At 44.6% G+C, this 18,520-nt stretch overlaps 1 protein-coding gene across 1 annotated transcript in view; it reads right to left on the bottom strand.

Moving 5' to 3' along the window:
* The window catches only part of BLNK (B cell linker), a 97,755-nt gene that overhangs the window by 18,770 nt on the left and 60,465 nt on the right, over positions 1-18,520 (bottom strand). The window contains exons 9-10 of the mRNA XM_066354935.1: positions 8,685-8,757; positions 6,429-6,456 (exon numbers count right to left, since the gene is read on the bottom strand). Of these exons, the coding sequence (XP_066211032.1) occupies positions 6,429-6,456; positions 8,685-8,757 (101 nt within the window). The remainder of the gene's footprint in view (positions 1-6,428; positions 6,457-8,684; positions 8,758-18,520) is intronic.

Genomic DNA, 18,520 nt, shown 5'->3' with positions numbered 1-18,520 from the left:
TCAATGAAGAAGAAATTTAATACCATGGCTACACAAGACGGAGACATAGTTCAAAAAGAAAATGAAAAATCTCCAGAAAAAAAATCTCAATCACATAGAAACCTTGGAATTAAGTGATAGAGAATTCAAAACTGAAGTTCTGAAAGTACTCAACGAGATGTGAGAAAACACCAACAGGCAAATTAATGAGCTCAGAAAACAAACTAATGAACAAAATGAATACCTCACCAAGGAGACTGAAACTTTAAAAACAGAGATGAAGAACTCAATACATGAATTGAAAACTGAGGAATTAAATTTAGCTAATAGAACAAACCAGATAGAATAAAGAATCAGTGATGTCAAAGAGAAGCAACTAGAGATGCTACAGAGAAGAGAGATACTCACAAATTAAAAAAAAAACAGAGAGCTCTACAGGAGTTGTCTGATTCCATCAGAAAGAACAGTATAAGGATAATGCGTATATCAGAAGAAGAAGAAAGGGAGAAAGAAATTTTCCAAGCCTGTGGAAAGAGCTAGAGCCTTGAATCCAAGAAGCAAACAGAACTCCGAGTTACCACAACCCAAACAGATATACTCCAAAGCACATCATAATAAAATTTTCAAAAATCAGTGAGGGAGAAAGAATCCTCAAGACAACTAGGGAAAAAAAGAACATAACAATATAAAGGAAAGCCCATTAGGTTACCACCAGACTTCTCAGCAGAAACTCTACAAACCAGAAGAGAGTGGACCTACACATTCAAAGTACTGAAAGAAAGGATTTACCAGCCAAGAATACTATATCCATTAAAGTTATGCTTCAAATATAAAGGAGAAATAAAAACTTTAACAGACATACAGAAGCTGAGAAAATATATCACCAGAAAACCCCCACTGCAGGAAATACTCAACGAGGTTATTCAACCAGATACAAAGAAAAAAAAATCAAAACTACAAGTAAAAGCTCCAACAAAGTCACAATAAAAACAAGGATAATCTGTGACAACAATAACATAAAAGAGGAGAGGATAAAAATCTGCAGTAGCAAAGGAGGATGGAGTGCAGAAGCACTCATAAGACAAAGGACTTTTGTGCATAGAAACATTTTTCTCTTAATCACCTAGTGGTAACCACCCACAAAAAAAAGCCACAATGGAAACACACAGCTAAAAAAAGAAGAAACAGGGGAAAACAGTACAGAATACCATCAAACAAAAACAACTGACATAAACAAAAAAGAGAAGAACCAAACAAGACAGAGCTACCAGAAAACAAAAAATAAAATGGTTATAAGAAATCGTCAAGTGTCAATAATTACCCTAAATGTAAATGGACTGAACTCTCCAATAAAGAGGCACAGAGTAGCAGATTGGATCTAAAAGAAAACCCAACCAATGCTGCCTTCAACAGACACATCTAGCCTACCTGTGGTGGTGCAGTGGATAAAGTGTCGACCTGGAATGCTGAGGTTGCTGGTTCTTGCCTGGTCAAGGCAAATATGGAAGTTGATGCTTCTTGCTCCTCCCCCTTTCTCTCTCTCTCTCACTCTCTTTCTCTCTCCCCTTTCTAAAATTAAGAAATAAAATCTTAAAAAAAGAGAGACACATCTAAGCTGCAAGGACACAAGGAGATTCAAAGCAAAAGGCTAGAAAAATGATTCTCCAAGCAAATAATATCCAAAGAAAAGCAAGGGTAGCCATACTCACATCTGACAATGCTGACTTCAAGACAACAAAGTTAACCAGAGAAAAAAATGGACATTTCATAATGATAAAGGGGACATTGTATCAAGAAGACATAACACTTCTTAATGTACATATATGCAACAAATGAGGGAGCACCAAAATATATAAGACATCTACTAACAGATCTAAAAGTAAAAGCAGACAAAAACACAGTCATACTTGGAGATTTCAGCACACCATTGACAGCTTTTTAGAGAGATCATCCAAACATAAAATTAATAAAGAAGTATCAGCCTTAAACAATACTTTGGACCAAATGGACATTTATAGGACATTTCATCCCAAAATGTCAGATTATACATTATTCTCCAGTGTGCATGGAACATTCTCAAGGATAGACCATATGTTGGGCCACAAAACTAACACCAACAAATTCAGGAAGATTAAAATTATACCAAGCATATTTTCTAATCAAAAGGCTTTGAAATTAGAGTTCAGCTGTAAAAAGGAAGTGAAGAAACCCACAAAAACAAGGACATTAAACAACATACTTCTAAAAAAATGACTGGTTCAAAGAAGAAATAAAAGCAGAGATCAAAAGACATATACAGACAAATGAAAATGACAACATGACATAACAAGATTTCTGAGTTGCAGTGAAAGCAGTAATAAGAGGGAAGTTTATCTCATTACAGGTTTATATCAAGAAACAAGAGAGATCGCTAACCTAACACCACACCTCAAGGGACTAGAAGAAGAAGAAGGAAACCAACCCAAAGTCAGCAGAAGAAAGGAAATAATAAAAATTAGAGCAGAACTAAATAAAATAGAGAACCAAAAAAAAAAAAGATAGAAAAAATTAATACAACAAAGAGCTGGGTTTTTTAAAAGATCAATAAAATCAACAAAACACTGGCTAGACTCGCTAAGGAAAAAAGAGGAAGGACTCATATAAATATAATCCAAAATGAAAGAGGAGAAATTACCACAGACATCATAGATAGACAAAGGATCATAGTAGAACATTATGAAAGATTATATGCCATCAAATTCAACAACCTAGAGGAAATGGATAAGTTCCTAGAACTATACAATCTTGCTAGACTGAGTCACAAAAAAGTGGAAAACCTAAATAGACCTATAAGCAAGGAGGAAATAGAAACTATCAGAAACCTCCTCCAAAATAAAAGTCCAGGACCAGATGGCTACACTGGTGAATTCTACCAAATATTCAAAGAAGAGTTGATATTAATTCTTCTCAAAGTCTTGCAGAAAAATAGAAGCAATACTCTCCAACACATTTTATGAAGCCAACATAACCCTCAAACTAAAACCTGGCAAGGACAACACATACACAAAAAGAAAACTACAGACCAATATCCCTAATGAATACAGATGCAAAAAATCCTAAACAAAATACTAGCAAATTGAATACAACAACATATTAAAAAATACACCACGGTGCCTGACCTGTGGTGGCGCAGTGGATAAAACGTCGACCTGGAAATGCTGAGGTTGCCGGTTCGAAACCCTGGGCTTGCCTGGTCAAGGCACATATGGGAGTTGATGCTTCCAGCTCCTCCCCCCTTCTCTCTCTCTCTGTCTCTCTCCCTCTCTCTGTCCTCTCTAAAAATGAATAAATAAATAAATAATTTTTAAAAAATTAAAAAAAATATACCACGATCAAGTGGGATTCATTCCAGGAGCATAAGGATGGTTCAACATAGGGAAATGATTAACATAATATACCACCTCAATAAAAGAAAGAACAAAATCATATGACCCTATCAATAAATGCAGGAAAGGCATTTGATAAGATATAACATCCCTTTATATTTAAAACACTCAATAAAATTGGAATAGAAAGAAAATGCCTCAACATAATAAAGGCCAAACATGATAAACCATTAGCTAATATCATATGAAATTATGAAAAAAGGATAGCTTTTCCTCTAAAATCAGAAGCAAAACAAGGCTGCCCCCTCTCTGCACTCTTATTCAACATAGTTCTGGAAGTTATTGCCTGAGTGATCAGGCAAGAGAAAGAAAAAGAAAGCCTTCGTATCAGGAAAGAAGAAGTTAAGTTATCACTTTCTTCAGGTGACATGTATATAGAAACCCCCAAAGACTCCATCAAAAAACTATTAGAAACAATAAACCAATATAGTAAAGTCACAGGATATAAAATCAATATATAAAATTCCACTGCTTTCCTATACACCAACAATGAAACATCAGAAAGTGAACTAAAAAAAAATTCTGTTTACAACTGCAACAACAAAAAATAAAATATCTAGGAATAAATTTAACAAAGGATGTGAAGGACCTATGTACTGAAAACTACAAAACATTATTAAAAGATATTGAAAAAGACACAAGGAAATGGAAAAATATTCCATGTTCATGGATTGGAAGAATCAACATAGTTAAAATGACCATATTTCCTAAAGCAATAAACAAATTTAGTGCAATCTCCATCAAAATTCCAATTTTATTTTTTAGAGAAATGGAACAAAAAATTACCAGGTTTGTATGGAACCATAAAAACCCTGAATAGCTAAAGCAATCCTGAAGAAAAAGAATAAAGCTGGGGATATCACACTACCTTACTTCAATTATACTACAGAGCCACGATAATCAAAACAGCATGGTATTGGCAGAAAAACCGACATACAGACCAATGGAACAGAATTGAGAGCCCAGAAATAAAACCACATATATATGGACATATCATCTTCAACAAGGGAACCAAAAACACACAATGGAGAAAAGAAAGCCTCTTCAATAAATGGTGCTGGCAAAATTGGAAAGCCACATGCAAAAGAATGAAACCTGACTACAGTTTGTTCCCCTGAACAAAATTTAATTCAAAATGGATCAAACATATAAGATCTAAATATAAGATCTGAAACAATAAATTACATAGAAGAAAACATAGGTACTAAACTCATGGACCTTGGCCATAGAGAACAATTTATGAATTTGAACCAAAGGCAAGGGAAGTGAAGGCAAAAATAAATGAATGGGACTATATCAAACTAAGAAGCTTCTGCACAGCAAAAGAAACTGACAACAGAACAAATAGGCAGCCAACTAAAGTGGGAAATGATATTTGAAAACAACAGCTCTGATAAGGAGTAAATATCCAAAATATATAAAGAACTGACAAAGCTCAGCAACAAACAAGCAAGTAATCCAATTAAAATATGAGGAGAGGACCTGAACAGACACTTCTCCCAAGAGGACATACAAATGGCCAACAGATGTATGAAAAGATGCTCATCTTCACTAGCTATTCAAGAAATGCAAATCAAAATTACAATGAGATACCACTTCCCATCTGTGTGATTGGCTATTATTAACAAGACAGGTAATAGCAAGTTGGAGAGGCTGTGGATAAAAAGAAACCCTCATTCACTGCTGGTGGGAATGCAAATTAGTACAACCATTATGGAAGAAAGTATAATGGTTCCTCAAAAAATTAAGAATAGAACTACTATATGACCCAGCAATCCCTCTACAGGGTATCTACCCCCAAAACTTGAAAACACTGGTGTATAAAGATACATTCACCCCCATGTTTATTGCAGCATTATTCACAGTAGCCAAGACATGGAAACAACCAAAGTGTCCCTTGATAAAGGATTGGATAAAGAAGATGTGGTACATATATACAATGGACTACTTCTCAACCATGAGAAATGACATTGTGATATTTACTACAATACAGATGGACCTTGAGAACGTTATACTGAGTGAAATAAGTAAATCAGAAAAAGCTAAGAACTGTTTGACTTCATACATAAGTGGGATATAAAACTGAGTTTCCTGGACATAGATAAAAGTGAAGTGGTTACCAAGGGGAAGGGGGTGTTGGGGGAAAGAATGTAAAGGGGGACAAATATAAGGTGATAGGAAATGATTTGACTTTGGGGTGATGGGTATACAACATAATCAACAGTTCAAATGCTATAGAAATGTTTACCTGAAACCTGTGTATTCTAATTGATCAATGTCACCATGTTAAAGTTAATTCTTTAAATAAAATTTAAAAATAAAAATAAACTAAAACAACAACAAAAATCACACAGTCTCCAGTCTACCCTTTGCATTAAGTAACAACTAACTGGAGGTGTCTCATGGAAGGAGCAATGTCGTGTGGTGTTGGGACCTCCCTGCTCTGTCAGGAGGGTTGATGGATACCATACCCCTAGCAGGTGTCTGGCAGTAGCGCCTGTGCAGTGGGGATGGGCACCTGGCTTTCGTCTCAGGACCCCACCGTCTCAGCATTTGCTGAGTGATTATAAATGTCAGGTTACAGAATAGATACCAGGTCGAGGTGAGCTTCCTTGAATAGTGGGCTGGTCCAGGTTCCCTTTGTTCTGACCAGAATCTGAGGTTAGTCAGGTTTATGTTGTGCCTGATACACAACTGTCAGGTCTCTGGCCAGAGGGGTGGGAAGTAGACACAGGGGATCCCCAAGGGGAAGACAGATGTCATGGGAGGCAGAGAGCCTGGCTGCTCTGCCACTGCTACTGCCACTGAGTGAGGCCGCCAGGGTCAAATGAGGACGAACTCCCCGCAGGCATCGTCTTCCCAGGCTAACTGAAGATGCCAAGTTTTCCCCGACTGCCCAAGCAACACCTGCCCTTGCTAAGACTGCTGTGTTCCCCTTCGCTGGAAACAGTCAACTTTAAATAAGTGGGTAAGAATAAACATTGTGGGAAAGATGAAATGTGTTTAACAGCAAAATTAACTTACTGTCTTCAGTGGTGTAGCTGGCTTTCTCCTGGAGGATAAAAAAAAGATTGGCTTTGTTAAAACACAGAAAGATGAAGTGGAACCATCTGCTTGTCATTCTATTCTCAAATATAAATTAGAGCAGTGGAAGTAATACGAGTGTGTAGGAAGACTGTCCTGAACAGTGGAGACCGAGGAAGCAGGACCCTCTCCCCCACCTCAGAGAGGGTCCACCGGCAGATGGCAGAGGGGTTGATTGGGGATAAACAGGAGCACCAGTCGCCAGGGAGTCAGCATAACTGAGCTCTTGTTCCAGTTCTGCTATTAATGACTGGAATCTCCAGCCTCTTTCTCTGCCAGTGAGAACAGTTGGAGATATAGTTTCCTCATCTGTACAATGAGGACCAGGATCAGTGTTTTCCATGTGTACACAGAGCCCTCCTTCTCCAGCCGCACCCTGGGCCACTACCTGGGGATGGAGACGGGATATGAGGCTGGCTATGCAGGTGAGGCTGCAGCTGGCACCTCCTCGTGCCAACTTCTGCCTGCTTCTAGGGGACTATTTTCTACTGGACCTCTGCCTGGGATTTCACTCTGGACAGAGAAATCCAAGACCAACCCAAGTTTGAAAATCGCTGTGATTTATAGTCGTGAAGGTGCTTACCTAAGCTAACATTCTGGTTGGATTTATAGAGATTGGAATCGTATTGCTAAGGTTTAAAGCTTCTCTTCTGTGCTTATTTTATCACTGTCTGTCTGTCTGTCTGACTGTCTCTTTTGCTTTGTTTTTGGCTGAGTGCTGGAAGGGTGGAGGAAGAGTACTAACCATTCCCAAATGCCTCTTAAATACCTGGCACTGGGTTAGGCTCCTCACATGTTGTTTAAGCTTCACAACAACCTTCTTAAAATGGATATTATTACTACATTTTAGAGATTAGGACAGGAGCTCAAAGAGATTCACTAACTTGCCCAAAGTGATAAAGCTGAGCCCCAGAGGGGAGTTTTGCTTAATAAACATCCCTGAAATTAAGAACTTTGCTTTACACAGGGGCAAAATGCAGGCCAGCTGAGACACATTTAAACATGCTTTTACAACAATCTATTGAGCCACTATAAAATTGTGGGGTCGAGGCCCTGGCCGGTTGGCTCAGCGGTAGAGCGTCGGCCTGGCGTGCAGGAGTCCCGGGTTCGATTCCCGGCCAGGGCACACAGGAGAAGCGCCCATCTGCTTCTCCACCCCTCCCCCTCTCCTTCCTCTCTGTCTCTCTCTTCCCCTCCCGCAGCGAGGCTCCATTGGAGCAAAGATGGCCCGGGCACTGGGGATGGCTCTGTGGCCTCTTCCTCAGGCGCTAGAATGGCTCTGGACGCAACAGAGCGACGCCCCAGAGGGGCAAAGCATCGCTCCCTGGTGGGCATGCCGGGTGGATCCCGGTCGGGCGCATGCGGGAGTCTGTCTGCCTCCCTGTTTCCAGCTCGGACAAAAAAAGGAAAAAAAAAATTGTGGGGTCGCTGGAATATTAGTGCATTACAACCCTCACCTGACAGTTTACAAAGCCCTTTGAAAGAGTGTTTCTCTCATCTCACCTTTGGAAGGAACCTTGGCAGTGTTGCTCTGATTGAACAGCCCAGTGTGTGCTGCATGAACCACTTGTTAGTTTAGAGATTGTTAACTGCTTAGAAGACGAATAGAAAGTAACGATTAAACCTCCTCACTGGCTTTAAAATTATTCAGGTGCTGGCAGAGGAAAATTAAGGTTGGTTGAGGCCCTGGGTGCAGAAGAAAATATTGGGCCCCTTACATTAGAAAAAAGTATAAAGTTGGGGTTTCACGGGGCCCTTCAGAAGTTGGGGCCCAGGGCACGCCTGGTGCGCCCGCCATAAAATCCGCCTCTGGGTGCTGGGGCATCTGTTTTGTGGAGCATTGTAGGGTAAAAGGCTCAAAATTTAACTAGACGTTTATGGGAGGAAAGCCTAATGGTTTTCTATTTCAGCAGAGGCATCCCTAGAACAACTTGAAGCATGGGGGGCGTGTGTGGAGGAGAACAGGGCGGTAGGATTTCGTTTCCACCCTCTTCGGGAGAACACCTATTGTAATGTAATGTACTGTATCTGAGCTTGGCAGGTGTGCGCTTCCAGATAGAAACAGCAGAAGAGCACCCCCCCCCCCTCGGTTCTCGGGCAGGACTCTCTTGGGATTCCAGGCACAACCTGCTCACAGCAGCGGTGGGAACATCCCCTCCAGTCACACAGAGCTGCTTCTCTGCGACAGGTACTCACCCGGTCCTGGGTAGTGGGGACGGCACAGCAGGTAAAGGAGATGACTTATAGTCCCAGGCCCCGCTGCTGCGACCTGCACAAACATGTACACGGGTCAGTCTCCAACTTCTGAATCTGGGGTGACAGTCACAGGTAGGCTGGCCTTTTTAGACAGACTCAGAAATACATGCACATTTGTTGCTATTACTTTTAGTTAAGCGTATATAGGTAGTTACCTTGAAGCTGTTGGGGAAAACCTGTAAGCAAAGGTGATGAAACATTATTTTTAAATGTCCATTATTTGTCTCAGAACTAGGATGTGAATTAGGGACTTCATAATAGATACAGAGAACAGACTGAGGGTTGCCAGAACGGAGCGGAGTTGGGGGACTGGGTGAAAAAGGTGAAGGGAATGAGATGTACAAATGGATAGTTACAAAATAGTCATGGGGATGTAAGGCACAGTATAGGGAATATAGTCAATAATATTTCCAAGTGACCTTCTTGTTTCCCTCATGGGACAAACACAGACTCTGTGAGCTCAGTGAGAGCCACTCGGGGACTCCTGGGGGAGGGAGCAGGAGCGCACGCTTGCACGCAGGTACACACCAGAGGCGCCTGGAGACAGGGGCACAGACCCACCACCCCTGGTGCACACCTATTGACATTGCTCACTCATAATCACGAAGCACTGGTACCTACTAACCTCACTTTCGCGGATGCTCATTCATTCATCTCTGCATTCTCAGGGCCTTTGCCCACTGCTCAAACAGACAGATTGAGACAAGTGGCAAGCTACTGCCCTGACCTCATTTCTGAGGTCACAGAAGAGATCCAGAAGGCCTTGCCCACTGCACCTAATTTCCTCTCTTCCTCCCTGAAGATAGAAGCCAGACAATCACTATGAGGGAGGAAGATGAGAGAGAAGCACAGCCTCCCCACTGGGGTAAGGAGCAGGCCTGGAGGGTGGGAGGCCAGTGGCTAAGCCAGCTGTGTTCAGTCTATCCTGGCTGTCTGATCTTAAGCTAGTGCTCACCTGCCTGGACATTACTGCTCAGTGAGACAAACCTATTTATTGAATTAAATTGAACTGAATAAATATTTTTTTTTTTTCATTTTTCTGAAGCTGGAAACAGGGAGAGACAGTCAGACAGACTCCCGCATGCGCCCGACCGGGATCCACCCGGCACGCCCACCAGGGGCGACGCTCTGCCCACCAGGGGGCGATGCTCTGCCCATCCTGGGCGTTGCCATGTTGCGACCAGAGCCACTCTAGTGCCTGAGGCAGAGGCCACAGAGCCATCCCCAGCGCCCGGGCCATCTTTGCTCCAATGGAGCCTTGGCTGCAGGAGGGGAAGAGAGAGACAGAGAGGAAAGCGCGGCGGAGGGGTGGAGAAGCAAATGGGCGCTTCTCCTGTGTGCCCTGGCCGGGAATTGAACCCGGGTCCTCCGCGCGCTAGGCCGACGCTCTACCGCTGAGCCAACCGGTCAGGGCCTTGAATAAATATTTTTTTAAGAACCCACATTGCCTTGGCTGGTGGGCTCAGTGATAGAGCGTCAGCTTGGCATGTGGATGTCCCAGGTTCAATTCCCAGTCAGGGCACACAGGAGAAGTGACCATCTGTTTCTCCACCCCTCCCCCTCTCCCTTCTTTTTTTTTTTTTTTTATCTTTCTTTACCCCTCCCGCAGCCATGGCTCAGTTGGAGCAAGTTGGCACGGGGTGCTGAGGATGGCTCCATGGCCTTGCCTCAGGTGCTAAAATAGCTTGGTTGCTGAGCAACAGAGTAACGCCTCAGATGGGCAGAGCATCACCTGGTAGGGGGCTTGCCAGGTGGATCCCGATCAGGGTACATGCAGGAGTCTGTCTGTCTGCCTCCCTGCTTCTCACTTAAGAAACAAACAAACAAAAAAAGAACGTGTATTTGTAAGTCCACATTCCTAAAGGATTTAGAGAGGATAGTCTGTAAACGCAGGTTGGACTTGCCCTCAGTAGATATTACTTTAGTGTGTGAGATAAAGCACCCATACAGAAACACTGGTGCGGTTATCAGTCACCAGGAATTACTGAGGACCTGGGACATGTAAAGCACATGAGGGCACTCTGTTAGAGGGCTGGAGAGAGAAGGAGGAAAACCAGGCCCCTGTCCTTTCAGAATCTGTAACGGAATCGAATGTGTACCGCATGCCACCTCATCTGACAGGACCACCTATTCCAAACACAGAAAAGAAAAGGCCTCAAGAAGTATTAAAAATAGAGATCTGAAAGTTTATTCGCTTGTGCTTTACCAGAGAGGTCTTCGCGCTTTCCCTCCGAGTCCATCTGCTCTTTTTCTACACATGGTTCTTTTCTGGTTCTTTTTTTTTTCTGTTACAATTTACATTCAATATTATTCTGTATTAGTTTCAGACGCACAGCACAGTGGCCAGACGATCACACACTCTCCAAACTGGTCCCCTCGATACTTCAAGCCCCCAACTGGCCCCATACCCCGCCATTACGACGTTCTTGGCCATATTTTCTATGCAGTGATCTACATCTCCGCGGCCGTCCTGCAGCCACCAACCTGTACCTCCCAATCCCTTCTACACACAATTCTTTTTTTTTTTTTTTGTATTTTTCTGAAGCTGGAAACGGGGAGAGACAGTCAGACTCCCGCATGCGCCCGACCGGGATCCACCCGGCACGCCCACCAGGGGCGATGCTCTGCCCACCAGGGGCGATGCTCTGCCCACCAGGGGGCGATGCTCTGCCCCTCCAGGGCGTCGCTCTGCCGCGACCAGAGCCACTCTAGTGCCTGGGGCAGAGGCCAATGGAGCCTTGGCTGCTGGAGGGGAAGAGAGAGACAGAGAGGAAGGAGGGGAGGGGGGTGGAGAAGCAAATGGGCGCTTCTCCTGTGTGCCCTGGCCGGGAATCAAACCCGGGTCCCCCACACGCCAGGCCGACGCTCTACCGCTGAGCCAACCGGCCAGGGCGCTACACACAATTCTATGTGGGGCCCATTTCCAGAACACTCAGCGGCACACAGTGGGCGGGATTGACTCCAGGAGCCACCTTCGCCAGCACCCCATGGGGGAATCCTCCTCCCAGGACACCCCTACTTACACGTCACCTGACCTAGATGTGATTTTCAAAAACATTTTGAAAAAGAGACTACATTTAGAATTTGTAACATTTCATGTCACAATAAACTGAAATGTCATCTGAATATGTATTACGAGTCCCGTTATGTGTTGTTAGCTACTGTATCAAATTGATACTGTTCTTCAAGTCCTTCATACCTGAGTTTGACCCTTAAAAATACACTTGACTACTCATAGATTTTCATAAAAATTTCAGGAAAAAGGAACAGAAAACCCCATCTGAAAAATAAGGAAGTGTAATGAAGGCCTTGGGCAGAATTTCCTCCCAGGGGGTGTTCCTTCTTCTTCAATGCCCTGCGTTCGTTTGGCCTGGGATCATTATCGTCGTCACATCTACTTCCTGGCTTTTCTGCTGCACTTCCCTTCCCTTCATATCTCCAGCCTGCCAACGTCTTCCTTCCCCTTCCGCCCTTATAAATAACTCCTGCCATCAGATCAGAGGGCATGTCCATTCTCTGGTGGGGGCAGGACAGAGCTGGTGGAAAACGTAGGATCTTGCATCAGGGAGACAGCGTTCTATTTATTTCTCTGCCAGAAACCTGGCTGGGTGGCTTCCTACAAGCCACTGTATCTCAGTTTCCCCTTCTGTGAAATGGGGACACCACCACCAACCTTATGTAACTCAATTACTGTGGTAAGATACTAAGACACATTTTAAAATGTAAAAAAAAATCAGCCAAATATAATGTAATATTGTTGGAAAGGGATTAAAAGTGTTTGAGGTTTAAGCTAAGTAAAAGAAGCCAGATGGAAAAGACTACACATTGTGTAACTCCGTCTCTAGGGAACGCCCGGAAACGGCAGAGCTATAGCAACAGAGCGCGGATTGGTGGTTGCCTGGGGCTGGGGGTGGGAAGAGCATTGGACACAAATGGGCATACGGGATCTTTTAGAACTGAGGTGGGCATGGAAATTTTCTAAAACTGGATTGCAGTGATGGTTACAAAACTCTGTAAATGTAATGATTTATAAAAATCATTGAATTATACATGAAAAATTAGTGAAAATTATAACTGATAAACTCAGTAAATATGATTATTGAAGTTTTGTTTTAGCATCTTGTTATCAACCACCACAGTCCCTGAGCACTGTACATACCAGGTGCTAGAAATGTGCTATCTCTAAGCCTATTCAACATCAACGGCAGCAAACCCAGTCTAGAGAGGGTAGGTGGGGTGAACACCAAGGCCATCTGACTTTAAAGCCCAGGCAGGCACTCTCCTCTCCAGAAGTCCCTCATAATGTCACTCTGGGGCCTGATTTCATGCACATTCACTTGCTGCTTCTCCCTTATTTGGGGAAAGATGAGTGAAACAGAGGTGTGCTCTTATGGATGCTCATGGGAGGATGGAGCGTGACTCATGTTTTTCACGGGCCAGTGACCCTATCTGTTGCTCTGTGCCCCTGAAGTCAGGCCCAGGGCCATGGCTGGCTAGGACATCCTGGTACCCTTCTCACTGCCAGGATTCCTGCTTTCTTATAAAGCCAAGTTCTCGGTTGGAATACTCCGAGAGAAATAGGGAATGTGACAAAGGGAGACATGTCCAAAAGCATAATGATAAAAGTGAAAATAAGCTGTTTTAATTGGATTGAGCAAATTATGTTAATGCAGGCTTTGCAACCAAAGTTTCTCAACTAGGAAAACAATTTGCCTTTAGTTTTTCCTTCTACCATATATGTTTTATGCATCACTCTCTTCAGTTTTACATACAACATTGGTAAGTGTCCTTAATTCTTTTTTTTTTTTTTTTTTGTATTTTTCTGAAGCTGGAAACGGGGAGAGACAGTCAGACAGACTCCTGCATGCGCCCGACTGGGATCCACCCGGCACGCCCACCAGGGGCGACACTCTGCCCACCAGGGAGCGATGCTCTGCCCCTCCTGGGGGGGGGGTCGCTCTGCTGCGACCAGAGCCACTCTAGCGCCTGGGGCAGAGGCCAAGGAGCCATCCCCAGCGCCTGGGCCATCCTTGCTCCAATGCAGCCTTGGCTGCGGGAGGGGAAGAGAGAGACAGAGAGGAAGGGGGGGGTGGAGAAGCAAATGGGCGCTTCTCCTATGTGCCCTGGCCGGGAATCGAACCCAGGTCCCCCGCATGCCAGGCCGACGCTCTACCGCTGAGCCAACCGGCCAGGGCAGTTTCCTTAATTCTTAATGATTTCAATGTTGGCATTGTAAGCCCTTGAGATCTAACTGTCTTTTAGCTGTTATAGAAACCCTCTTATCATTAAGGGCTTGCACACCAGACACTGCATGAAATCTTACACAATAAAGAGATTTAATTCGATAACTTCAGAACAATTGTGCCATAGGTAAAATTCAACTTGCATATTAGCGGAGAATTGTAAATTCCAAAACTTCTCCCCTATTTTAGGACATAAGAATATAGCATGCTTTTTAAATGCTATTTACTTAGAGGGATTTCAGAAATACAAGCCCTGTCTACCCTCTTCTGACAAAAGCTACAAGTCAGCCAGAAGTTGAATCACCTTCTTCTGAATGCTCCTGTAGAGACAAAGCACAGTGGACTTGAGGGCTTTCAGTTTGTTTAGAGCAGTGGTTCTTAACTGAGAGTGACGGTGCCCCCACGGACATTTGACAATGTCTGAAGACATGAAGCGGCTACTGGCATCTAGTGGGCAGAGGCCAGGGGTGCTGCTACACATCCAACAATGCAAGGGACAGCCAGCCCCCACAACAAAGACTGATCTGACTGTTGGTCAAATAAGTTTGTAAATATGATATACATGTTTGCTCGCTCTTAGTTTGCATTGGGTTTGGGGGACAGGCTGTAAGCAGGCAGGCTCGTTATAGCCTGAGACTTAGTTTTAAGACTAAGCTTTCCCCCACACCCTTGACGGTTGCATGATGTGGGGTGGTGCACTCCCATAAGGAATCCCATCATGCCTCAGATAAGTGACTTTGTATCAGAGACTTCCTTGTTTGTATATTGGATTAAAGGTTTGGATTTCTACACTATAAAGTGGGGCAGACCGGGAGCTTGCTCGCTCTCTCGGTTCCTGAGATTAGCATTAGAGTGAAGAGCAGAGAAAGCAGGGCAGAAAAAGGCCACGTGGAGGAGGCTAGGAGAAGCATCCAAGATGGTGGAGTGCTGAGGGAGAAGCCAGTTTGTGCAGAGAGAAGGATGGGGAACAGAGGTGAATAAGTCTGGTGAGCTAGAAACTTTTGATCTTAGGAAAACTCATATAAGTCAGTAGTTTTGTGAGCACTGAATGAGTGGGTTTTGGAGTCCAGTGTGTGTTTTTACTTGCCCACCAGGTGCAAGCTAGGATAAAGATGATGGCCCACCAGTTCTTGGCTCCGTTGTTTCATTACCGTCTGTCCGAATCCTATGCGAACCTGCATGGGCCAGGCAGCTGTGATGGTGGCCGTGGCTACTGGCCATACACTGACCCAAATGCCAATAGTGCTGAGACTGAGAAACCCTGATTCAGAGTAAAACGTTATATGAAAAGGAAGAAACACAATAGTTTGCCGAGATGTGTACAGGATACTCTGCCAGACTGTTCATGAAGTTAGGCCGGTTAAACCAGGGATTCTGAGCAATAACAATAATAAGTAACAAAGAACTATCATTGTAGGAGTGGGATTCATAGGCATTTACTCATTTAGTTCTCACACTACCTCTAGGTGTAAGTGGCATTTTCTCCTCCCATGTTTAGAGGAAAACACTAAAAAATGGGGAGATTACAATACTTAGCTGTTGGATGTCAGGTAACCTGCACATGTCAGAGCCAGGACCTGAGCTCTCTGGCTTTGAGTCTGTGCTAAGTCCTGCTACAGGGCTTCTCAGCCTGGGTCACAAAGAGGAGGGAGAGCCTGCCCCTGCACCTAATTCTCTACGTATCGGCAGCAAGCACCTTAGTAGTCACCAAAGGGCCAAAAGCAACATTATCCCCCTGGATAATGACACGGTGTGGTACTTGGACAGAAACACCAGCCTGAAACTGTAGCCCCTTCATGATGTCTATCAGGGCACTATCTGACGCTTTTAAAGGATAACAAGTTATTCAAAGACACATGCAAGTAGTCTAATCTTTCAAATTATCTCACTTCCTCCCTCTTGTACTTTCTCCTGTCTGTAGCCAACAATCATATAAGCAGGATATTATTATCTTGTTCAGATTTGGTTTCTTCATCTGATGCCTCTAGTATTAAAATATTGGCCCTGGCTGGTTGGCTCAGCGGTAGAGCGTCAGCCTGGCGTGCGGGGTCCCGGGTTCGATTCCCGGCCAAGGCACATAGGAGAAGCGCCCATTTGTTTCTCCACTCCCTCCTCCTTCCTCTCTGTCTCTCTCTTCCCCTCCCGCAGCCAAGGCTCCATTGGAGCAAAGATGGCCAAGGTGCTGGGGATGGCTTCTTGGCCTCTGCCCCAGGCGCTAGAGTGGCTCTGGTCGCGGCAGAGCGACGCCCCGGAGGGGCAGAGCATCCCCCCCTGGTGGGCGTGCCGGGTGGATCCCGGTCGGGCGCATGCGGGAGTCTGTCTGATTGTCTCTCCCCCTTTCCAGCTTCAGAAAAATACAAAAAAAAAAATAATATTGCTATACTAGGTTAATAGAAAATGAATGAATAGTAAATCCAGGGGGCTAATGCCCTCTTGATAGTACCATGTGATTTCTTTAAATACAGCTATTGCTGGGGACTCAGCCATTCTCTGAGCCAACTGACCCACCCACCATTTTAGCACCTACTCTGAGCCAGTCCTGTCTAAGCCCTGGAAACAAAGCTGTGAGCAAGATATGACACCAAGAGCCTTAGAGGAGAGAGAGCAAACTCAGGAGGGACCAGGGGATAAAGGGAGTACGGGAAACTACAGGAGTGCATGCACACCACGGGGATCTGGCCCAAAATGGGGTCAAGAAAGGCCTCTTGAGCAAGTGACATTGAAGGCAATGTCTTCAAGGAGCTTGCAGTGTAGTTGTGGAGATGACTGAGACACAAAGTAATTAGAGAGCAGGTATAAGTAAGTGTAAGTGGAATTCTCAGGGACCCAGAAACCATAGGAGGCTTCCTGGAGGGGGAAACCTCAACATGGGCCTTGAAAGATAGGTAGGATTCAATGTCATAAAAGGGAGAACACAAAGACCAAAAGGTAGGACCAATGAAATACAGAATGATTGGAGTATTGGGTATGTTTTAGGAAGAAAAAATCCTTGTTTGATAAGAGCATTTTAAGATGCAAACACCAGAGATTATTACACTGTTCTTCTAAAGGAGGGTTTAGGCTTTCATTTATCTATTTGAATGAAAGATTTTCTGTTCCAGTAATAACAGCCCTTCTCCTGAATTAGGAGTCAGGAGTCTCCATTGGAGCTGGGACAGAAGCAGTCACGGTGCATTATTAGGTTGATATGCTGGCGTTTGTTCCCAGGAGTTAAATGAGTCAGATAAGATTCCCCAGATACAGCCCTGGCCGGTTGGCTCAGTGGTAGTGCGTCGGCCTGGCATGCAGAAGTCCTGGGTTCGATTCCCGGCCAGGGTACACAGGAGAAGCGCCCATCTGCTTCTCCACCCCTCCCCCTCTCCTTCCTCTCTGTCTCTCTCTTCTCCTCCCGCAGCCGAGGCTCCATTGGAGCAAAGATGGCCTGGGCGCTGGGGATGGCTCCTTGGCCTCTGCCCCAGGTGACGCCTCCTGGTAGGCAGAGCGTTGCCCCCTGGTGGGCGTGCCGGGTGGATCCCGGTGGGGCGCATGCGGGAGTCTGTCTGACTGTCTCTCCCCGTTTCCAGCTTCAGAAAAATACAAAAAAAAAAAAAAAAAAAAAAAAAAGGTTCCCCAGATACAAAGAGCCTGCAGATTCCGAGGGAGAGGATAAATAAGACCAAGACTTGTCAATAGGGTGATTGTTACACAAGACATGAATTTAGGAAAAGGTAAAAAAAAACCCCACAACTCTTCTTTTATTTTTCCCCAAGGATCTCCCAATCTCTTGTTTTCAGCCTTCCGCTCTGGGGGAGAGAGAGATTGACTGAGAGAGATGGGAAGAGGGGAGAGGGAGAAAGGGGTAGGGGGCCTGGAGAGAGGCCCCTGAGCCCTCTGTGCTGTAATAGGGTGGGGTGCCAGGCGGCTTTGTGGGGCTCCGTTTGGGAGTTGCCAGACCCTACAGGAGCCATTGGGAGCTCATGGTTTTGGTAGCAGTGATGGGATAAAAACTTTGTGATGGGGTAAAAGTGGCCACACATGGAAGCATTTAGAAGTTCAGTCCAGACATAGTCACTACAAGAAGAGAGCTTAGAGGCAAGGGCATGGCTAGGGACACTCCCAGACAGGAGTTGTGAGGTGATGAAGTGAAGAAAGCTTGGACTAGATGGCAACTAAAAGAGGAGAGAAAATTCAGGAAATAGCAGCCTTTGCTTGAAAAAACACTTTGAGAAAGACACTCAGAGATGCGTGGCTTGGAGGCTGACACGCAAAGAGGAATAGGGATGCCCAAAGGCGAGGGAGGTGACGGATGCAGTGGGGACTGTCAAGGGGTTCAGAGGGAAAGCAGGTCAGGGTTGGACACTAGAGAGTTATCACCATAGACGAGGGAAGTGAAGCCAGCAGAATGGATGAGCCCTAAGGAAGTGAAAGATAATACTCTTTCCTGAGCACCTACTGTGTGCCAGACCCTGCATTAAGAGTTTTGCATTCACAATTTCAGAATTCTCCTGTCTCTGTGCACTTTCCCCATTTACAGATGAGAAAATGAGGTGCCTG

This window comes from Saccopteryx leptura, chromosome 13 (genome assembly GCF_036850995.1).
Source record: "Saccopteryx leptura isolate mSacLep1 chromosome 13, mSacLep1_pri_phased_curated, whole genome shotgun sequence".
NCBI lineage: Eukaryota > Metazoa > Chordata > Mammalia > Chiroptera > Emballonuridae > Saccopteryx > Saccopteryx leptura.
Note: the sequence above shows the minus strand (reverse complement) of the source record. Positions and strands in the feature narration are given on the sequence as shown.